General features: G+C 38.1%; 1 protein-coding gene and 1 pseudogene across 2 annotated transcripts in view; one reads left to right on the top strand and one right to left on the bottom strand.

Annotated features, from left to right (window-relative positions):
- Positions 1–769: 769 nt before the first annotated feature.
- Positions 770–2,990, bottom strand: LOC136875384 (dolichyl-diphosphooligosaccharide--protein glycosyltransferase subunit 1 pseudogene; annotated as a pseudogene).
- A 196-nt stretch (positions 2,991–3,186) lies between these two features.
- Positions 3,187–21,378, top strand: part of EMC1 (ER membrane protein complex subunit 1) — a 219,765-nt gene continuing 201,573 nt past the window's right edge. For both annotated transcript variants that reach the window (XM_067148931.2, XM_067148925.2), the window contains exons 1-3: positions 3,187–3,387; positions 4,604–4,719; positions 6,180–6,363. In XM_067148931.2, the coding sequence (XP_067005032.2) occupies positions 3,251–3,387; positions 4,604–4,719; positions 6,180–6,363 (437 nt within the window). In that variant the 5' untranslated portion in view covers positions 3,187–3,250. The remainder of the gene's footprint in view (positions 3,388–4,603; positions 4,720–6,179; positions 6,364–21,378) is intronic.

Below are 21,378 nucleotides of genomic sequence, written 5' to 3'. Positions count from 1 at the left end.
TATTGTTCATTTGACTTCCTGAATCTAAAATCTGCTATAATTTGCTGGGATCCTACAAAGTGAGCTTCACTGGAATAACCATTCCTAAATCTGAACTGCCTTCTATGAAACCAGTTAGTAATTTTGCAAATGTGTCTAAATCAGAAAAAATGCTTTCCCAGAGTTTACAAACAACACATGTCAAGCTGACTGGCCAATAATCATCGGATTTATGTTTGTCACCTTTTCCATTGTACACTGAGGCTGCTATTGCAACTCTCTATTCATTGGTATCTCACTATTTAATTCCTCATTAACAGACATGATGACTACCGGTATATTTTTTCAGATCATCCTACTTTAATATATGCCTACAAAAGGATTTTTATTCTTTTCTGAGAAGTCTCATATACTACAATAGGAGACACAGGTCTTCGCTTACATTTAAGGATGATTGGTTGAATGGCTTTCGAGATCAAGACAGGCAGGGTCAATCTTGGCTCATTCTGGTGGTGTTTGAAGCTACTCAAATATTCCAGGTTCATTTCAGTAGATTACAGGGATGTAAAAGAATTCCTATGGGATGAAATTTCCAGTATCTCAGAAAAATTATAATATTTAAGAAGTTAGTATCTGTTCCAGTAATATGATAATGAATATGAGGAAGTTAGAGGATTTTCAGACAGGTTTTTGTATCACAATTGAAAACTGCACTACACATTATTACAATGAAATATTTGTTCTTTCTAACCTATCTATGAATAACAAGTTACATTGTTTATGTGATCATTATTAATTTCAATCATATAGGCTTATAAATATCCTGATAAACATATAGGAAGATCATAAATCAGCCAATATTAGTAATAAAACCTAATAATAAAACAGAGAAGGCCTTTATTTACAGAATACTGCCATCATAAATAGTTCACAATAATGTATGTGTTCAAGAAGCCTTATTCTCTGACATTTTCTCCTCATACAACTGCTGTCTGTTGCCCTAGCTACTCTAACTTCATTCTACTGAAAAGACTTCATGATGATGTTCATTTTCTCAGAGTATTCTTCTTTCTTCCTGTTGATTTGATTCTCATACTCCACAAACTGCTGGCGCACAACTTTTCCAGATACTAGTCTGTCAATACACAGATTGTGATGCTGAGCATAAAGTTCTCTCAGTTGCTTATCAGCTTTTTGTAATTCATGGATTTTTTCTGCAATTTCAGGAGATTCACTTTTTATTTTGCTTATCAAATCACCAATATGTGCAGTTATTGCTCTATATTCTTGGTTTTTACTTTTAATGGCAATCTGGAATTGAGAGATGTTTCTTTCAAGCTTTAATTTTGTTAGAAGTTCATCATAGCTTTGATAGAACAGTGCTCGTTTGTTTTGATGGTGCAGTAACTTTTCACAATAACCAGCAATTCTTGTACGACTCTCTCCAGCCTCATCCCTGGTAATGGAGAAATCAAGTCGTACATAGACAATGACTGCTAAAAGGATAAGAAACAAAGTAATTATAAGAAGCAATGGCTCCTGCAACATAAGAAGTTGGGAAAAACAGTACTGCAATTTAAAATCTTGTATATGGTTCTCAACAAGATTATGTTTTCCCAATACAATGGTAGGTCTTCCTTTTACGTCCAAGTATGTATAATGTAATGAATTTGGTAAACGCTCCACATGATAGGGAGGTATAAATTTGATGCTGTGAACACCTTCTGGCAATATTATTTTAGTAGTCATTTTGTCAATGACCATGTCATCAAAGACATGATCAAGGAGACGCATCTTCAGAAGGTAACTGTCCCCTGCATTAAATAAGAATTCATAACTTGGTAAATTATATCCAATCACATAGCAAATTTTCCAACCTCCAAATAATGGAAATCGAGGGCGGAGCTCAAGTTCTACAGAATCTCTGCGTATCTTCAAATTGGATGTGGAAATATTGCCGATTTCATCACGGTAATATGCATCTGTAGCACTAGCTGGGAGAATTGTTTTGAAAGACTTAATGCTGGATACACCAGTATAAGCTTCTCTTTGATACTCGTACCGGGAGAATGGGCCCTTTAGAACAGCACCAGTATGTTGGACATGTACAGTTTCCTCAACTGCAACATTTCCCCAATGTGACACTTCAATTACACGCTCCAGGTTGGTAACTGTAAGGAACGGAGAATTATTTTGATAATGAATTACCATTTTGTTAGTAGAATATGGAGATATGTTTTCATAAGGGCCATATGTAATAGTTCTGCCATTCAGAAAAACAGGCTTCAGTTTTGTGTAGCTTTCAATGTCCTTTGAGCCCAGATTTACAGTTGTAGTTTGACTCATTGCATGGTATGGGCTGTAAAAATAATGATTTCCTTTGTACATCATCAATTGCCCCTCCTCCTGTGTAATGACGGCTGGATGTGGGAAAAGTATATGAGTGAAAATACATTCCACAACCACAACTGTAAGTTTTCGAGGATGAAGAGGTTCTTTCAACTCGATGAGCATTGCTGAGTGTTCCTTAAATTCACGGACTGAAAACTTCAACGTAGTCTTGGATGCATCACCCGACCGGCTATGAAAATATGCAAGATTACTTTTGCCATGATCCAATGCATAAATAAAATAGGGTACAGCAGAATTCCCTGTGTTTTTCACCGTAATAACACACGAAATTTTGACTAACTGGGAGGAAACATCAATGGTTCGATCAATGTTTTTAATTATAAATGCCTTCGTGCTAAATGTAAAAAGAACAAGAACATAGAATAACGAACTTCTTAGTCTTATATCCATGTTCGTAAAAAAATTCGACTGGCTAATTAATTACCAACAAAAAATACAAACGATGAACACTGCACTGCACTGTCTCACACAACGCTTTTCTTACACGTCAGCAGAGAAAATGCGTATATTAATAATACAACTTGACGCAATACAGAATCAGCATCACAGCATCTCAAACAGATATTAACATGCAAAGAGAATGTTAACATGGATTTAAGTTGTTCATTGATCCATCCAAGTGTTATTCTAGTTGAAAGTTCCTGTTCATTGGTAGCCAAACATAAAACACATCAAAGAAGTTTTTGTTTTGGGATATCCTTGGGATGTTCACACTCGTAAGGAATGTTTGTTCTATGGCGAATCGTATTCAATATAATACAGCTTCTTTGAATCATAGAGTATGCATAACTCATATTGTCTTGTGTAGTGTATGCATATGTCTCGTGCTCAATCATTTTGAAAAGAAAAAAAAGTGATCATGTGTTTTATTCAGTTAAAACGTAGTAATGACAGTATATTCTCGTATACGTATTTTATACCATTTATATGCGTATTTTTAGTATTTTTTCAATTTTCTCTGTGTTTATATGAAGATCAGATAGGGAAATTTGATTGGTAATTGACAGTCCTAACCTAGAATATGTGGTTGATGTAATGTGCAAGATATATCTGTCAGCCGGCAGATGTAAATCATGATTAAGAATTTTAATTACATTTGTCTTGTGTGGGCAGAGATAGTGACTATATACCTGTAATGTGTTTGTGTATTAGTCTACTAAGGTTAAGTTTGCTAGAGTTACTTTTATTATTCCTTAAAAAGAGGTTTGTGCTCGTTAGAAAATCATTTGAAATAGGAGATTTGCACTAGACACACTGTAATATTTAAATTTTGTTGTGTCCTCCCTGTTTATTAGATATATTCACTTAACTGCCATGATCTGGCAAATTTATTTTTGAAAAAAATGTTATACTGTTGAATCTTTTCATACATCAAAACTTCAACTATATTATGAGATATACTGAGTGTAAACCTTTCCCACTGAGGTAATATTCAAAGTCCAAAAGTTCTTACTTCAAGGAACTTGTTATTGAATGAATTTGTTGGAGGAAGAACATGAATATCGAAGCCATTTCTGGACATAATTGACATCCTCCTTGCCTAATTGAAATGAAATGAAATTTATTTCTCTGAAATCTTACTATTAACATTAAAAAAGACTGTATTTTTTGGAACATCCTAACTTTTCATTGCTAATACTAATCTTCCTACCCGTCATGCTAAGTTGCATATCCTACCATGAAATGATACAGCAGATAGAAGTTTGTTTTCCCTCTTACTACTAGCACTATGAGAGGGGAAGGTTGATGAAGCTCTCAGACAATGAGTACCGGTTGAGTGTTGTGATGTTTGCTGAGTAATGCAATCATCAAAAGTATTGACGGTGGCTTCTTGTGAAATAAATAGTTGGCTTCCTTTTAGTGCAAGGCCTGAGGGGTGTGGCTTCATTTAGATTTTTACCACCATTGAACTGTTTGTAGTATATATGCTGAGTGAAGGAAGGTATAAACGGGGTAGACTTCATTCACGTGTGTGCGTATGTGTGTCTTAAATGTCACTGTTGGTTGAGATGGGTAGCTTCTGCTGAATGGCAGTGGCGCCCAGTGTTTGAGAGTTTTACGTGCCTTATTTTCATTGCAGAGCAGTTTATATACTTCTTGTGTCTTGTAATAACTGTTAAACTATTAAATGAAGCGTGTAAATACAGGGCATCAGAACGATATTGGAATGTTTAGTAATCTGCCAATATATTTTGTAATTATTTTCTTCTAGGAGACAAACTTATGTTGGTAAAGTGAAGTTTGCAGAATTTGATGCCATTTCACCGATCAAGAAAGTATTTGTTGCTACAGAAGAAAATGTAATTGCAGCTTTGAATTTAAAAAGTGGTATGTAATATGTACTAGGCCTACCTAATTATTTTAAGCTATTTTCTGTCTTTGTATAAGTGTGCACCTATAAATTAAAATTTATAATCTTGGAATGCATTTGATGGTTCTAACTTATCAGTTGTAATCACATCAGTGTCATTGTGATTGATACTTATCTGCAGAATATGACAGAAAAACTATGATAATATAAGTGATAAATCCAGGAAGAATGTTCAGGTAGTGTGAACACTGAAGTTGTAAGAAATAAAATGTTCCAATTATGCTATGCTAATGAGTAAATTTGAGGATGTCAAATAGAGGGCTGCTAATGTAGCCATACGTTATGTAGGGAATGGAGACTACTTGATAGGAGTGTGGAAGCATGCTAGACTTAAGTCAACAATTGAGTTCACACCATTTCAGGAACTTCTTGACATTCGCTGTGATGTGCTTGTTCCATTTGCATATTGAATAGTATAGGCCTACATTGAATTAAAGTGGAACATTTTATAGTTATTTGTACCTACCCATGAAGTGACAGTTATACGATGTATAAAGAAAATTATTTGCTGAACTGAACCTCATCTTTCCAGCTTTGCCAGCAAATATACTTTAGATTATAGAGATTTCAACAGATTTGGTATTTAAAATCTGATGGATATAAACGTTACTCTTTGGTTATCTCTTTTTCCCTCTCCTGATCTTATCCAGCTTCCTCTTTATCCAATACTTCCCATATCAAGACAGAAGAGAGAGAGAGAGAGAGAGAGAGAGGAAGAGCTCGTCAGAACAAAGATGATGGACAAGAAATAGAGCAAGTGTTGGAAGAAACTGAATTTGTCTTCTTCCTTGCCCTTCTTTTCTCTTACTCGTGTTAATCCTCTGTGTTTTCCTGTCCTCCCTATTTTCCTTACTTTAGGTGTATATTATAGCACTTTTCTTTTGCTATATATCATTCACCAATAATTTTCATGTAACCTAATTAAAAAGCCAGAGCAAAATGTAGCTTTCACCAAAATCTGTTCATTTATGGCTTTATGGAAGCTGCTTAGATATGGTTAGTGCTGAATTATGACATTCAGAGCCTGACTAGCGTGTTTGGATGTTGTGAAAGCTGCTACTTTAGGGCCAGTCATGCTGCAGTAGTACTTTATGACCCACTAAGGAAGGCAGTGGCAAACTGCCTCATTCCTCATCATGCTGTATACACCTCATTACAGTATTGCTGTTGGATTTTGTGGTTTCCCTATTTCTGCATGATCTTTGATGGTGCTATTTGAGGATTCACTCAGCAGCATCTGGACTGAAGACATAACAGACTAATTAACCTCTGTTATTTGTTCCTAATGTTTTATTATCCTGCATCAGGAAACCAGGAATATGTTAATATTATAAAATTAATGAATTTAGGAGTTTAGTTTCTTGATTTACTTGATATTCCTGCATGTAAATATATTTTGTGAACTCACCTGTTACAGGTCACATTCTCTGGAGGCAAGTTCTTGAGAAAGACAAACAAGGTGTGGTACATTACATGACTATAAACTCGGATGTGTTGATTACTGTGTCAGGAGAGAATCCCACTGTTGTACGGCATTGGGATTTGAGTGGCGGGTTTTTGACAGACGAGTGGACACTTCCAATACAGCCTAGTGCTGTGAGGTAAGATGTGTGAAATTATTTCAAATACATTGTAGACTCAGTTTTGGACTTTACTAAATTTGTTACAGGCAGTGTCGACCAGTGACAATTTAACTGGTGGTGCTGACAACACTAATAATAATAATCATGGAACTAAATTTTACCAATTGGCTCACGTACCTGTCAACTTACATTCAGGAGATAGTGGATTTGAACCCCACCGTTGGCAGCCCTGAGGATGGTTTTCTGTGGTTTCCCATTTTTGCACCAGGAAAATACTGGGTCTGTACTGTAATTAAGGGCACAATCACTTCCTTCCCACTCCTGGCCCTTTCCTATCCCATCATCACCATAATACCTATCTGTATCAGTGCAATATAAAGAAATGAAAATGAAAACCTACAACCTGTTTTCCATTGAATGACCGGGTCAGGGATAGAATGAATGAAGCGCCCATCTTGCAGCGAGGATAGCAATTGTGCCGGCTGCTGAAGCCTGTCACACTCCTCTGGGGCAATGATTAATGACTGACAGGTGAAATGAAATTATAGTGGAGAGTGTTGCTGGAATGAAAGATGACAGGGAGTACCCAGAGAAAAACCTGTCCTTCCTCTGCTTTGTCCAGCACAAATCCCACATGGAGTGACCGGGATTTGAACCATGAAACCCAGTGGTGAGAGACCGATGCACTGCCGTCTGAGCCACAGAGGCTACTTGCAACATAAAGCAAATTGTAAAAAACAGTAATTGGTAGAACAGGACCTAGGTTACTGTTTGTCTGTTTTCTTGTTTAGCATTTATTGCTTCATTTTGTGAAGCTGAGTGTGATTTCAGTATGGGTTTCACCCTAACACTATTTTAAGTATAACAGTCAATTTCCATAAGGCCAGCTAAAATTGAAATGTTAAATCACGTTAAATAGATATGTAACGAGTCGTAACACATAGTACACTCCACAGCTATTTGAATTAAAACAGAATTGTCAATACAACAATATTGACTTAATCCAAACATGTGTCAGAGAATGATTTTCCAGGCGAGAAGCTGATCCCTCATCACACACTATGCACCCCTATCGTAGCACAACCCCAGTACCCCATATTGGGGTAGTTTCGTGATGTAGTTCACCATTACATCTCCTCAATTTTGTCTTAAGAAAATCAATGTGAAAATTACAAATAGTGCATTTTGACTGATATTCTGCTACTCAAGCGCACTATAACTTTGTGTTAAAGAATCAGCCTGTTCCATGTAATTTTCATTCTTTTGTTCCCAGAAACCTGTTTAGCTTTCTGTATACTTCCAAAGTTCTACTTTCACCAAGAGTCATTGCTGCAAGTTTTTTAGATTGTAGAATCACTCAAATCTGAAGCCCTGACAAAATTCCACATCACAGTTTTGCTTCAGATAACTTGCAAAATATTGTGTGGTCAGTTGTAGAGTCTCATTGTCCAGATATTTTGTAAACTTTGTAATGATAAATGAACTTTTGTTATGGAGTGGGGTTACAAACTTTTCTCTGTGGATGTGAGGAGTGCTGGCCACCCTTTCATAGTGTAAGGCTGTCTTCCCTGCTATCCCATAGATAGGGGAAGCAGGAATATTATGTGGAGCCACTTTGAAGCCCTAGGAGTAAATTGTACATCTTAACATAGCCACATGTCTCGCTTTGTAGCATTCATAGTTAAAATTTTTCGAGAGCAACTTGACATTTTCATCTCTAAGATGACCAGAATGAGCTGCTGGGATGTTCCCATTGTGCACACAAGGAGACTTGCAGCTGAGCTATCTAGCTGAGCTATTTGGCGGAGAGAAGAAACCTTCACTCTGTTTCGCTTGTTCACAACATTCTCCGTACAGACACACCAAGTTATCTGAGAATGGATCTTAAATACTTGTCATCTTCAAACAGTATACCTACAAGGTCAGAAACCTCTTCCCTGCTGAGCTTCCCAATTTACCGCACGACCGGGTACGGCAACTCATTCATACCTGCAACCATACGCTCTTGGAATTCCCTTCCGGCTGTAATTAGAGACATACATAGTAGAAATGTATTTAAAAAAACATGTTATAAATGGTACATAGACTTAAGAAATTAGTATTTAATATTTTTTTTTAAAGTGACTCTCAGAAATTTTCCTTTTGTTTATAACTATTATTTAAGTTTAATTTTATAATTAATTATATGTAACTAGAAATCCTAATACTCTGTAGTTTGTACAATGTAGTACATATGAGATGGTTTGGCATAACAGCAGGCTTCATAGCCTGAGCCACGCGACAAGTCAATAAATAAATAAATAAATAAAAGGTTACTGCTAGGCTGGCTCATGAAGAATGTCTGTGGCATCAAAGTGATTAGCAACATTACCTGTTAGGGACCCAAATCTGTCGGAATTGGATATAACCTATTCATTTCAACAAAGCCTTCTTACAACCTTAACATGATCCTCATAAAAGGTGTGACCAGCATGACAGAAAATAATCAACCTTTAAGTGCAGTATAAAAGTTTGTAGGTAATGTAAAAACCTCTCACCTTTTGATGATGAGCTAAAAATAAAAAAAAATTAACTTGAATTAATAACCACCAAAATATTTAGCAAATTTTACAAAGCAGGGGGAGGGGGATTTGTACTTGTCTTCCACTCCTGGTGATGGTACTACTTACCACAGGAGAGGATATTTCTGCACTGGACTGACTCTGTTGTTTTGGAAACACATTGGGCCGATTGCAGAAATGGCATTTAGACGATGTCTACGGTTAAACAATGCCTAAGTATGGCTGCCGCATTGCAGAGACGTTATTTATCACTTAGACACTGTCTAAAACCGATGTTCAACCGGTCATGTTTAAACACTGCCGAGAGCACTGTTTGACCTCAAATGACAGGAGTAAATCACAATCAGAGGTTATGTACCGTGAAATACATAATTTGTATTATCATGTTGAGACGATTCCGGGAAGAAAGGTTAGTCCGACGGCCTCTCTGTGGGTCGCCCGCTGCTAAATCGCAGCAATTCGTTTGACATGCACGGGGAGATAATCATAAAATAAGGTTTCGCTTTACGAGAGACTTGTTTCTTGAGACTGACAAAGTGACAGTCCGGTAACTGTCAACTTGAATAAATTCTTGGCAATCGATATATTTTATTATATACATGGGGTAATTTCCATGGAATTATAGGTCACTTTGACTACATACATATCACAATTACTTGTCCCGATCGTCTGAGGGCTGTCACATACATCAACCAGGAGAGATTCACTTATATTTACTGCCAAGGAAACATACATAATAGTGAAAACTAAAAAGTAGGTTGTATGGGATTTTTATATATATATAATCGCATAGGTTTTCAGCAACTATCAGATGGGAAAAGGCAAGTGGTGGTGATAATCGTTTAAAGAGGACTGGGGAAGAAGAGCCGTGGCCATAATAACAGCCCTAGTATTTGCCTGGTGTAAAAATAGGGAAACTATGGAAAACAATCTTCACGGCTGCCGATGATGCGTTTCGAATCTACGATCTCCAGAATGCAAGCTACATCTTTATGGCCCGTACAACACACTCGGTTACACAGTACTATTGCTTCACCTTCTCTTCGTCAAAGCTACTGTATTTATGAGTAAATTACACTCACTGTAATAATGAAAGCGTAAGCTACACTTCCCCGTACGGTGGCGTGTCGCTTTAGTGTCGATAATATTATAAGATTTAATTTGCATCCAAAGCGATACTCTTATCTGTAGGCAAGCCAATCTCGGCTATATTTGAGTAATGTGTAGGAAGACGAACAGCTGACTGGCGTTCGGCGTGCGCACTGACGAATTTCATTGGTTGCGACAAGCAAAGAGTTGCATGAAAGATACTTCTGTCTCCATTTTCAAACCAAAATTGAAACTTTAAGGGATGTCGAGTTAAATATCGACAGAAAATTGTTTATGCAATGGAAGATCGTGAATGATTTAGACGTTGTTTAGGTAGACGATGTCTAAGGCTTAAAACTAGTCATCGTTTCTGCAATCGGCCCATTCTTTTCTCCCGCCAGCTCTATTGGATGTACATGTTGGACGGGTTTAGGGAACTAAACAAAGGATGTCTTCGCTTGGACAACCCTGATTACTCCATCTTTTCCAGGATGGAATGCAGTCACTCTTGTTAGAGGCCGGTCAAACCTCCAGTTATCATCACTGCTAACAATGACATTGCCTACCTTGAGATCACTATATGGTGAATTTTTGCCTTTGGGGTGCTGTAGAAGTTGCCCTGGATACTCCACTCGGAGAATCTTCTCAGTTCATCTCACAGTTGTTTCTGGTATTGGAATCTTCTAGATAATTTAACTCTGTGTGATCCAAGTCGGTATCCTAGCCGCTGGATTATCCTGCAAAAGCATGGATGGGGTCAGAAGTAGAAAGTCTTCATAATCTCCAGATGCATATATGTTATTGGTCTGGAATTGGTAATGGACTCAGAGTTGGCTAATGCAGTAATCTTCATACATCAATACAGCTCTCCCTAACATCTTAGGAGTTTCTGAATCATCTCCACTAACCTCTCCCAAAACCCACCCCACCGTGCAGTAACTAAATTTCCATGCAGTTTGCATAGAAGAGACCTCAGCTTGCAGTTCCCCCTGCTGTATCAGCCCTCTGAATAGTATTATCTCTGGCAGATTTATACTATAATCAGAGACCCAAATGTTCTTATCTTTAATTTCACCCATCCACGGGCCATATTTTAACCTTGGGAATTTCTCCACAGATCATGTTTTGACCCAGAACTTCTACAGTCTGTGTATATGAACTGTGGCATCTCTGGAGTGAAATCTCTCTGGTGATTCATTCCCAGACAACCCATGCACCATCCTTTCTGTTTTGAGAGCGATATACCCCATTTCTAGCGCTTTCCCCTGCAACAAATAAGACATCTGTGAACCATTACCAGATCATGTACTGTTCTTTCCGTCCCTTTATGTCTCGACTTCATGCTAATGGCCTGCAGCAGGACTTTGAAACTAGCTGTTTGTGCATAGAGTGATATAACCCACTTTGCTTTCATTATGCTTAGTTTCATCCTTATTTCTTTTGTTCACTTTTAATCTAGGACACACAATTATTTCATGTTTACCACTACACACTGGACATCACAGTTTTGTGGTACATTTATTTGCTCTGTGGTCCACCTATAAATATGCAAAACACTTATCAGCCAAATTCTTGATCTTGTCCTCTAAATTCAGTTCTTGGGCAAGGTGCCACTCTTTGCTTTCATGGTGTCTCTTACAAAAAAATACAACCTAAAATCTTTCCTTCACACTTGCTTGAGTACAGAACACTAGCGGTGGCTAACTGATCTTTTTTGGATTCTTGGAAACGGTTTGTTCATGCTTCTTGCTGGTCGAAAATCAGCTTGAGTAAAAGTTATTCTCTCTTAACTTTCAACCTCCCTTCAGGAAAACAAGCAGTGTGTCTAATTTATCACCATGCTTACTTACTTGGTCATTTGCTGCATTTGATGAGTTCCTCCTCCACTCCCACAGAACTTCCTCTGGCAGGCATGATTCAACAAGTGGAAATGGACTCCATTACTTTCATTTTTGCTTCTAAGGAACTGGAAAAGACACTAGAGTTTAATAGAGAGGCTATCACGGATCTCACTAACAAAATTAAGGATAAAGGTGATCCACCAGCTGAAAGTAAACATGTAGAGTAAATTTAACCATCTTGAACAATGCAACAAGAGGAACAGTATTAGAATTTTCAGCGTCTCAGAGTGTGACAATGAAAATTTTATGAATTATTACTACATGTGTGTAAAATAGTGGGCTCAGCTGTTAGCCTCAGGGACAGTAACAGATGTCACCAAGTCGGGCTGCGATCTGCTGGCAAATAACTGCTGATAATCATTGAGTTTACCACCTTGTGGTAGGCAGCAGGTATTTAGGAGTAAACTCAAACTGAAAGGATTTTAGACCATGATAAGGGAAAATCTCACAAGTGCGAGTTTGGCCATCCTGAAGACCAGCTGCCCAATGTGTGGATGGAATCAGGAGACATTATTATAAAAATGACTGATGGAATGAAGATCTGGGTTGATTAAGGTTACGGCAGCTTCCTTCCCATTCCTAGGCCTTTCCTATCCCATCGTCGCCATAAGACCTCTGTGTTGGTACGACTTAAAAAAATCTTGGTTAAAATCTCTGTGATCTTATAATAAACTCTTCAGGAATTAGTTTAAATAGTAATCAAGAAATACATTCCCAATATTATCTGAAAGTAGAAAGTAGTTGCATGTCGTACCTCTTGTGTGGGTGATAAATTTTCTTTCTAGCAAATTGTCAGTGCATATGATAGACTGCAATCCTTCTGACCATTACCTTTCATTTCCTGTCCCCAGTCTGAACCTTCAGTTTCTCCTTCTCTTGCCCATCAACAAGTCAACACTGTAGCTCCTCAGGTCATAAACAAACACAACAGTGGCCTTCATGTATGTCACTTAAATGCTCAGAGTTTGATATTGCAAACTTGAATAGATGAATTTAACGTGATACCGTATTCACCTCTCTTGTCATTCAGTCTGATCCTTGTGAATGAAAGCTGGTTTAAAACTAAACACAAGGCAAATAACCTCAGCTGGCTACTGCCTTCTTAGAAATGACAGGGTTAGTAAGGGGGTAAGAGAGGTCTGTGATTTGGTTTCTACTCACCTAAAACAGGAAGTTATCTGCTGTTCATCTCAAGAGTACAAACGTAAGCCAGAATACATGCTCCTTGAGATATGTCTTTCCTCTGAAGTGCCTAGTAGGAGTAGTGTAGATACCACCAAAAGCAGGGTGACTGACGGACCTTATGCGACTTATTCTGATCTAGAAAGACATTAATAATGGGTGAATTCAGCACAAAGTTATTAGATGACAGCTCGTCCGAAACCACTCATCTGTTAAATACATTTCAGACATACAACATGACAATCCTTCCTCTATCTCCCACCCACCATACAAAAAGTTCCCACACACTCATGGACTTAACAGTCAAATAAATTACCCAGACAGAGTACTACAGCACGGACAAACCTCAGCCCCAGGACTGTCAGGCCATGATATTATATTCATGACTTTCACCAGTAAGACCCCCAAGCAAAAATCAAAACTCCTGACATACAGGGACTACAGCCACATTGACAGTAAAACACTCCTTGAAGATGCCTTCTCAGTGTCCAATGCCATGAATGCCATGATATGAAATAACAAGAAAATCTAACACCTGAGAAACTTCATTATTAAGTATCCACATTAACGCTATCTAAATTTGAGAACTTTCCACATTTCAGTTCACATAATTTATTATGTTGTCATGGCAGCACAAATACCAATAGTTTGACTTGGTTGTAAGTGGAGATAGCAGTATCTAAATTGAAAAACAAGTGAACTGGATCACATTAATTTGTTGAGATGATCAAAGCACTCGGAGAGGTTGGACAACAGTGGATGTACAGAGTACTGAACAAAATTTCAAAAGAGAATGTAATACGCAATGACTGGAAGCAAGGAGTCTTCATACCATTGCTGAAAAGAGGTGATAGCAAGAAATGTACCAACTACTCTGTCACATGGCCTCGAAATCTATGAATCCATCTCTGAGAGCAGGGTTAGAAAATTTGTTGAACCTACACTTGAGGAGGAACAACATGGATTTAGACTGCATTTTTGCCACCAGAATGTTCTATGAGAAGTATTGGGAGAAAGGTAAAGCACATATAACTGTTTTTCACGACAGTGAGAAGCATATGACCACGTACTGCGCAGGCATATATGGAAATGTTAGAAACTTAAGAAAGTGTCCGATGACATCATAGCACAAATACAACGATTATATGATGAAACAAAGAGTTGTGTCCAGGTCCGGGATGGACGGTCAGGTTGGTTTCGAAACGAAGAGTGGATTCCGGTAAGGAAGTTGTCTTTCACCACTCTTCTTCATAATCATAAATGGATGAAATTTTAAAAGCAGTTAAAAGAAAGAATCCAGCAACTAATGCCCTGGTTTTTGCTGTTGATGTAATAATAATAATAATAATAAATTTTATTGCAGCCAGTGGCCATACAGATGCAAGATCATGTTACAAGAGGTAATTATTACATACTATCCACTTTATTCCGTATTGATATTGTAATTAACTAGTGAAAAAGGTTCCACCTGATTGATACATTCCTTCTTTATTATTTAGCCTTCGGCTAAATTTTTGTCATTAAAACTTACAGTACATGTTTCAGTTGCTTAGCAATCATCAGCTGTTTCACATAATGCTTAGGTAAAAAATAGCATAAAACAATTCCATAATTAAGATTAAAAATTATGTTAGTAAGGAACAATTAGGTGGTGGTGGTGGGGGGGCAGTTGTTAGTTAAAGATTAAAAAATTATACAAATTAAAAAACTATTTTTTGAATTAAAAAGTCTTTGGTTTCATTCTATGTCACTGCACTGGTTATTTATTAAATTTGACGTTTTTAGCATGATGCCCTTGCAAACTTGTCTTGGTTGTATAATGTTCCTTCTTTTGCTAGACCTTTCTTGTTTGTATCTCGTTACTGTCCGGTGGAGAAGATTATGTTTATTGTTGGTCGAATTATTCAGGTGTCTTTAAGTTGGATAGTTTGAAGTACGACCCCTATCCAATTGTTCGGTTATACAAATTCTATTCGGAAATCGTTAAGTTGGGATATTTGGTGTGTGACCTGTAATCCTGTCCAATTTGTTCTTGTTCCGATGTTTACGAGTTTGAATCTATCTCTGCCGCCCTCGACCTTGTGTAGTAGCGCTAGTAGTGTAAGTGAAGAGATTTTTTTGTTTAGGTTCTTCCATATCACCTCTAATCGTAGGTCATAATTGGTGCGATCTTCAGGCGGAATATGGTCATCGCTGTTTCCAAAGATAGTTTTCTCAGATTTTTTAATACTATTTGCTACCATCCTGGCTGTTGAGGCGTGTTCTCTGATGTGTAGGTCGTATGTGTCCCCTCGGCTTTGCAGCGTGATTGCTAGGTATTTGAAGTTTGATACGTTAAACATTGGATTTCCTGTATACAGGATGTAGTCGTTCGCTGTCAGTCTTCCATCCCTTCTAAATGTCATTTTCCCTGTTTTCTTCTCATTTAGATTCAAGTCTCTTTTTTTGGCCCACGCTACGAGTTTGTTGAAGGCTTCTTGGGCATTTTGAAGTTCTTGGGATACAATAACCATGTCATCTGCGTAGGTGTACATGTTGACATTTTCTGTTGCTATTTCTTCTGGTACCGCTGCAATGGCTATTAAGAAGAGCAGTGGGCTCAAAGGGTCACCTTGAAGGACACCGTTCATTTGTTCTATCATCTCTGTTCTTGAGACTCTGTCGTCTATTTCTATTTGGTTTTTGGATAGAATGCTTTGTATGAGTTTGGTTTCTTAATTTCTTCTGCTCTTATTATCATTTGCGTGTTTAGAAGGTTGAATGACTTAGTGTAATCTATGAAGATGGCATGCAGTTTTCCTGTTGGGTGTTCTAGAGCTGTTTCGATGTCATCTTGGTATGCATTTCACTGCCTGAATCGTCAATTTCCCTTTTACAAAGCCAAACTGTTGTTCCGGTATAGTGTGTTCCATCATGTCTTAATCTCTCGGTAAGTAGGCTTGTAGATATTTTTAGAGCTGTGCACTCCAAGGCTATCTCCCTGTAGGAGTTCGGGTCCCTCGTGTCTCTTTTGCCCTTATAAAGCACCTTGACTGTTACTAATCTCCATTTGTTTGGTATGTTGCCTTGCCTCGGGCATTTGTTGAAGAGCTCTGCCGAGGTGTCTGCGAGAGCATGCGCGGTTTCCTTTAGATGCTCGAAAACGGTACCGTCTAGGCTGCATGCTTTGTTGTTCTTTGAGTTTGCGATTTGCCTCTATACTTCTCCAGAGAAAGGACGGGATTCCTCTACTTCTTCCTCCCCGCTTGGGATTTCTGGGTGTGTTTCTTTGGCCTGGAGTACTTCTTTAAGTTGTTCCTCCCACGTGTTAATTGGGAGGTATCTTGGGAAATAAGGCTGCTTTGGTGAGGCCACTTTGTACCATTTCTCCTCTGCTTGTCCAGTAAGTTTTTTCTCATCTTCCGCCGTATATATCTCTTTGTGTTTTTCCAATGTATGTTCGTATGCTCTCCTGGTGTTGTTGTACTCCCTAAGGTCTTTGTGCGTTTTTGTTTGTCTTGCCTTGTGGCGGACTGTGATTTCGGTTCTCCTTGCTGTGCAGCACTCCTTTTTGAACCATGGCTTGGCTTTTCTGTTTCTATTCTTTCTTGACTATTGCCTGTTTTATATGTCCTTCGATCGTGTCTAGTGCTTCGTTTATTTTCCCTTTTCCTTCAATGTTCTTCTTGTGTTTAGTTTGTCCTTGTCGATTTCCCTTCATGGTTTGTTTGTTTTCTAGAGGTGTTACTTTCTTGTGGCTCTTTTACATACAGTACATGACGGTGCATATCAGTATATGTTTCCTCTCTGAGATGTCTCTTCTCATCTCCTGGTGGGTCTTGTTGCTGTTTGTGAACATGAGGTCGACTGTACTAGCCCCATTTGTTCTGAGATATGTGTATTCTTCCCCTTTGTTTACCAGAGTTAGTCCTTTTTCTGTGTAGCCGCTGATTACAGTTCTTGCTTTCTGTGTGGGAGTGTCCATTCTGCAGTTTAGGTCTCCCATTATTATCTGTCTTGTTCGTCTTGATTAAAGCCTGGTTGAATCCCCTCTTGGATTTCTTCTACCTTGTATTCTGACTGGAAGAAGGTATTTAGTACTGTGCATGTGTTTGTTTTTACTAGTAGTATGTTTTTAGTGTTTTGCAATATCTCGAACAGTGCTAACCTTGATTTTATTAGCATTGTTATTCCAGGCCTGCCAACCGCAAAATCTCTCTCTAAGATACATAAAACCGGGCGAGTTGGCCGTGCGCGTAGAGGCTGTGAGCTTGCATCCAGAAGATAGTGGGTTCGAATCCCACTGTCGCCAGCCCTGAAGATGAATTTCCGTGGTTTCCCATTTTCACACCAGGCAAATGCTGGGGCTGTACCTTAATTAAGGCCACGGCCGCTTCCTTCCAACTCCCAGGTCTTTCCTATCCCATCGTCACCATAAGACCTATCTGTGTCGGTGCGACGTAAAGCCCCTAGCAAAAAAATAATAATTATAAGACTAATGTCCCCATTCAACCAATTATTAATTACAGACCCAGCCCATTTCACAAATTAGCACAATTCATTCAGAAATTTCTAAAGAATAATTACAAATTTTTATCGAATAAGTCTGTAAAATACACCATAGAACTAATTGAGAAATTAAATAACTTTAAAAAAATTCAACCACACCATTCTCTACACTCTTTTGATATTGTCAAATTGTACACCACCAAGCGGAGCCGAGCGGAACAACAAAGAAGGTGACCGAGAGACAAAAGAACCTAGTACTGTACCTACCACTGCCTATCGAAGAAGAGTGGAACAACGGAGGCGACCCAGAGAAATTCAGTAACAGAGCAGCACGAAACCGCCCATCACACACAAATGATGTCACAAAAGAGAGCATTATAGGGAAGGTAAATGAACAGATATAAAATTTACTTGAAGACGTAAAAAAAAAAAAAAAATGATAAAAGAGGAGCTCAAAATAATGGGGCAAACCTCACTACAGCGAATGGAACACACAACAGATGAGACAAGCGATAGCAACAAGGGCAAAACATGTCCCAATTTAAGTGTCATGCTTAAGTTATAAACATTCACACGAATATATTGTATTGAATAGGTTGACCACTTCAATAAACTTCCAATTCCTAGGCCTTTCCTCTTGTCGCCATAAGACATATCTGTGTCGGTGCGACGTAAAGCAAAAAAAAAAAATCAAGACTTCAGCTTTACAATGTGCTAAGCGGGAAAACGTCTTGAGGTTTCACTGTATATACTTCTTCATGATCTCTCAGCATTCCTCTTTTGGTTAATAAATTGTATGCCAGTTTCCATTATCTCACTACATGCATTCGTTCTAATACAGTAAAAGATCCACCAATTCAATACACTATTCATTCAGATGAAAGTTATTACCTGCAAGCATAAACTAGTACATGTTTCGTCCACTTTGTGGACATCTTTATCCAAATACCATCAGTACTAAACCATTTATACTGAATTATTAAAAGAGAACAATGGAATTTAAATCCATGGGGAAACTAGTACATGACTCATTAAAATCTAAAATGAAATACCAAATTAAAATATGAATAGAAAGTGCATTTTTCAAGTCATAAGAAATCACACATTTTACTGGCAAGCTGATCACTGATGTCGCATTTTAACAAGGCTGCTGACCAGCCTGAGAACTTCCAACAGAGCCAGCAGAGATCCTCACACATTCTATGTGTTACATGCGGTTGTCATTAGCAAGATCTGAATATTTAAAAGGTTCATTGGTTCCCCGTTCAGTATTCTCACCAGAAATTTTCATCAGCCGGGTGGCAGGAATGAGTAGCCGGATGGGGAATACTACTTATAAAATATGATAAAATTTCAATGTATTCCCTTCAAGGTATGAACAGTAATATTGGGCAGGTAAATATTAACTGCAAGACTGAACTACAGTATTTTACTGTTATAATGACAAATGAGACTTAACAGAGTATTTTGAACTTCTAGTGTTCTATTGCTATTTCATAATCATGTAATTCCAGGGCTTACCACTCGGTTGCTGTGGAGGGTGGTGGTCGTGGTGGTGATTATTGTTTTAAAAGGATGCACAACGAGGCAACGATCCTCTATTAACATTAATCAGAGTGAAAAAATGGAAGAGGTTCGACACTTCGAAAAATGAAGGTTATGGCCACAGAAAGACCTGCGTGCATTGACCTGCGTGATGTATGGCTTATAGGCAGCCGCTCGACCATGAAATCCAAGTTTTCTCACCTCCCGCCAAACTGTCATAGTGCTTGGAGTGGATTCTGATGCAGTTTGGAATTCCTGTGTGATGGTCTGGATAGATGCCTGCCTATTACACTTGACGACCCTCGTCAAGTGTCGGCGGTCTCTGTCAGTCAACAGACGAGGTCGTCCTATACGCTTTCGTGCTGTACGTGTCCCTTCACATTTCCACTTCACTATCACATCAGAAACAGTAGACCTAGGGATGTTTAGGAGTGTGGAAATCTCGCGTATAAACTTCTGACACAAGTGACACCCAATCACCCGACCACGTTCGAAGTCCATGAGTTCCGCGGTGCACCCCATTCTGCTCTCTCCCTATGTCGAATGACTACTGAGGTCGCTGCTATAGAGTACCTGGCAGTAGATGGCAGGACAATGCACCTAAGATGAAAAACGTATGTTTTGGGAGTGTCCGGATACTTTTGATCACATAGTGTGTGTGTGATGTTTTAAGACTTGATAGATGCACTTTTTATTGATATTTTAATTTGGTGTTTCATTCTAGATTTTAATGAGTCATGTACTAGTTTCCCCATGATTTTAATTTCATTGTTCTCTTTCAATAATTTGGTGTGAATGGTTTAGTGCTGATGGTAATTAGATGTACTAGTATTTGTTGTCAGGTAATAACTTATATCTGAATAAGTAGTGTATTGAATTGATAGATCTTTTACATTTGTATATGTTAAGTGACGTTAATACAGAGCCAACATGAGACTTTGAATATGTAACTAATACGGTCGGTAAAACATTGTTCCTTGGTGTTATTCAATAGGTTTGCCATGGTTCATTAATCACTCTGAAATTTAAAAACTGTCTTAATAACAAGAAGAAATGTCACATTGCATGTACAGCTGTAGGCATTTTCCTCAGACCACTGAAAAATGGTTATGTGGCAACCAGTACAGAGTGTGCACAAAGTCTGTATACCCCTATTCATTATTCATTTATTTCCATTGTCAGATATCCATTGTTATCGACTTCAATTGTTGGCAGCAGTTGATGCCAAAATATTAGAAGAATGACTGATGCAAGTGATTATACGATTGAGGAACATTTGCTGGCCGCTGTGTGGATTCACGAGTGTAAAATTAGTGGCAAATGAATTTAAAATGTGAGGGGTGATTTCGTTGCACGGTTTGTGATAGCAGCACCGAGAAAGAAGACGTTGTTAGCATGGGAAAAGAAAGCCTTTTTTAGTGGGCAGTGTTTGTGATGCGCCCAGAAATGGAAGACCATCCACCAGACTTGAACTTTGTGCTGACATGGAAAAATCTATTGAACAATCTCCGGTCAAATCCATATGGAAACATGCGTCAGAGTTGGGGGTACCGGAATCAACTGTGGAGATTCAGCTGTGCAGAGATTATGGAGGGACACATACAGATATTTTAGATTCCTAAGATGTAAGGTGTAAGTAGAATTAAGTAATGAGTATATGTACTTATTTATTTCATGTCAGAGTGTTGAAAAAACTTAAAATATAAATAAGGTATTACATACAAACGAAACAAAGTACATCTTAAGTATATGTACTTTTATATCATGTCAGTTTGAGTTTAGTTTAATTTAATTTAATATAGGGGTATACGGACTTAGTGCGCACCTTGTATAATTACATCTAGATGATTCATAGCTAACAAGGTTTATGTTAGCTGTGAGCCTGCTTTCGAGAGATAGTGGGTTAGAATCTCACCATTGGCAACAATGAAGATGATTTTCTGTGGTTTCATATTTTCACCAGGCAAATGCTTGCTTGTACCTTAATTAAAGCCACGACCGCTACCTGCCCGATCCTAGCCTTTCCCCATCTTTGCGTCGCCTGAAACCTTTGATGTGTTGGGTGACTCTAAACCACTGACAAAGGTTTATGTGCTTTGTTTGACCAGGAGACAAAATAATAGGCTGGCTTGCTTTATTTTCTGACAGAAGTTGAATAAAGAATTCTGTAAGTGATTTAATACAGTCTTTCAAGTACTGGTATAGTGAGAATTTGGAAGCTTTCTAGTTGGTCATGAAGCATATTTTATTTCATTTCTTATGTAATT

The sequence above is a fragment of the Anabrus simplex genome, chromosome 1, assembly GCF_040414725.1.
Source record: "Anabrus simplex isolate iqAnaSimp1 chromosome 1, ASM4041472v1, whole genome shotgun sequence".
NCBI classification, from domain to species: Eukaryota; Metazoa; Arthropoda; class Insecta; order Orthoptera; family Tettigoniidae; genus Anabrus; species Anabrus simplex.
Note: the sequence above shows the minus strand (reverse complement) of the source record. Positions and strands in the feature narration are given on the sequence as shown.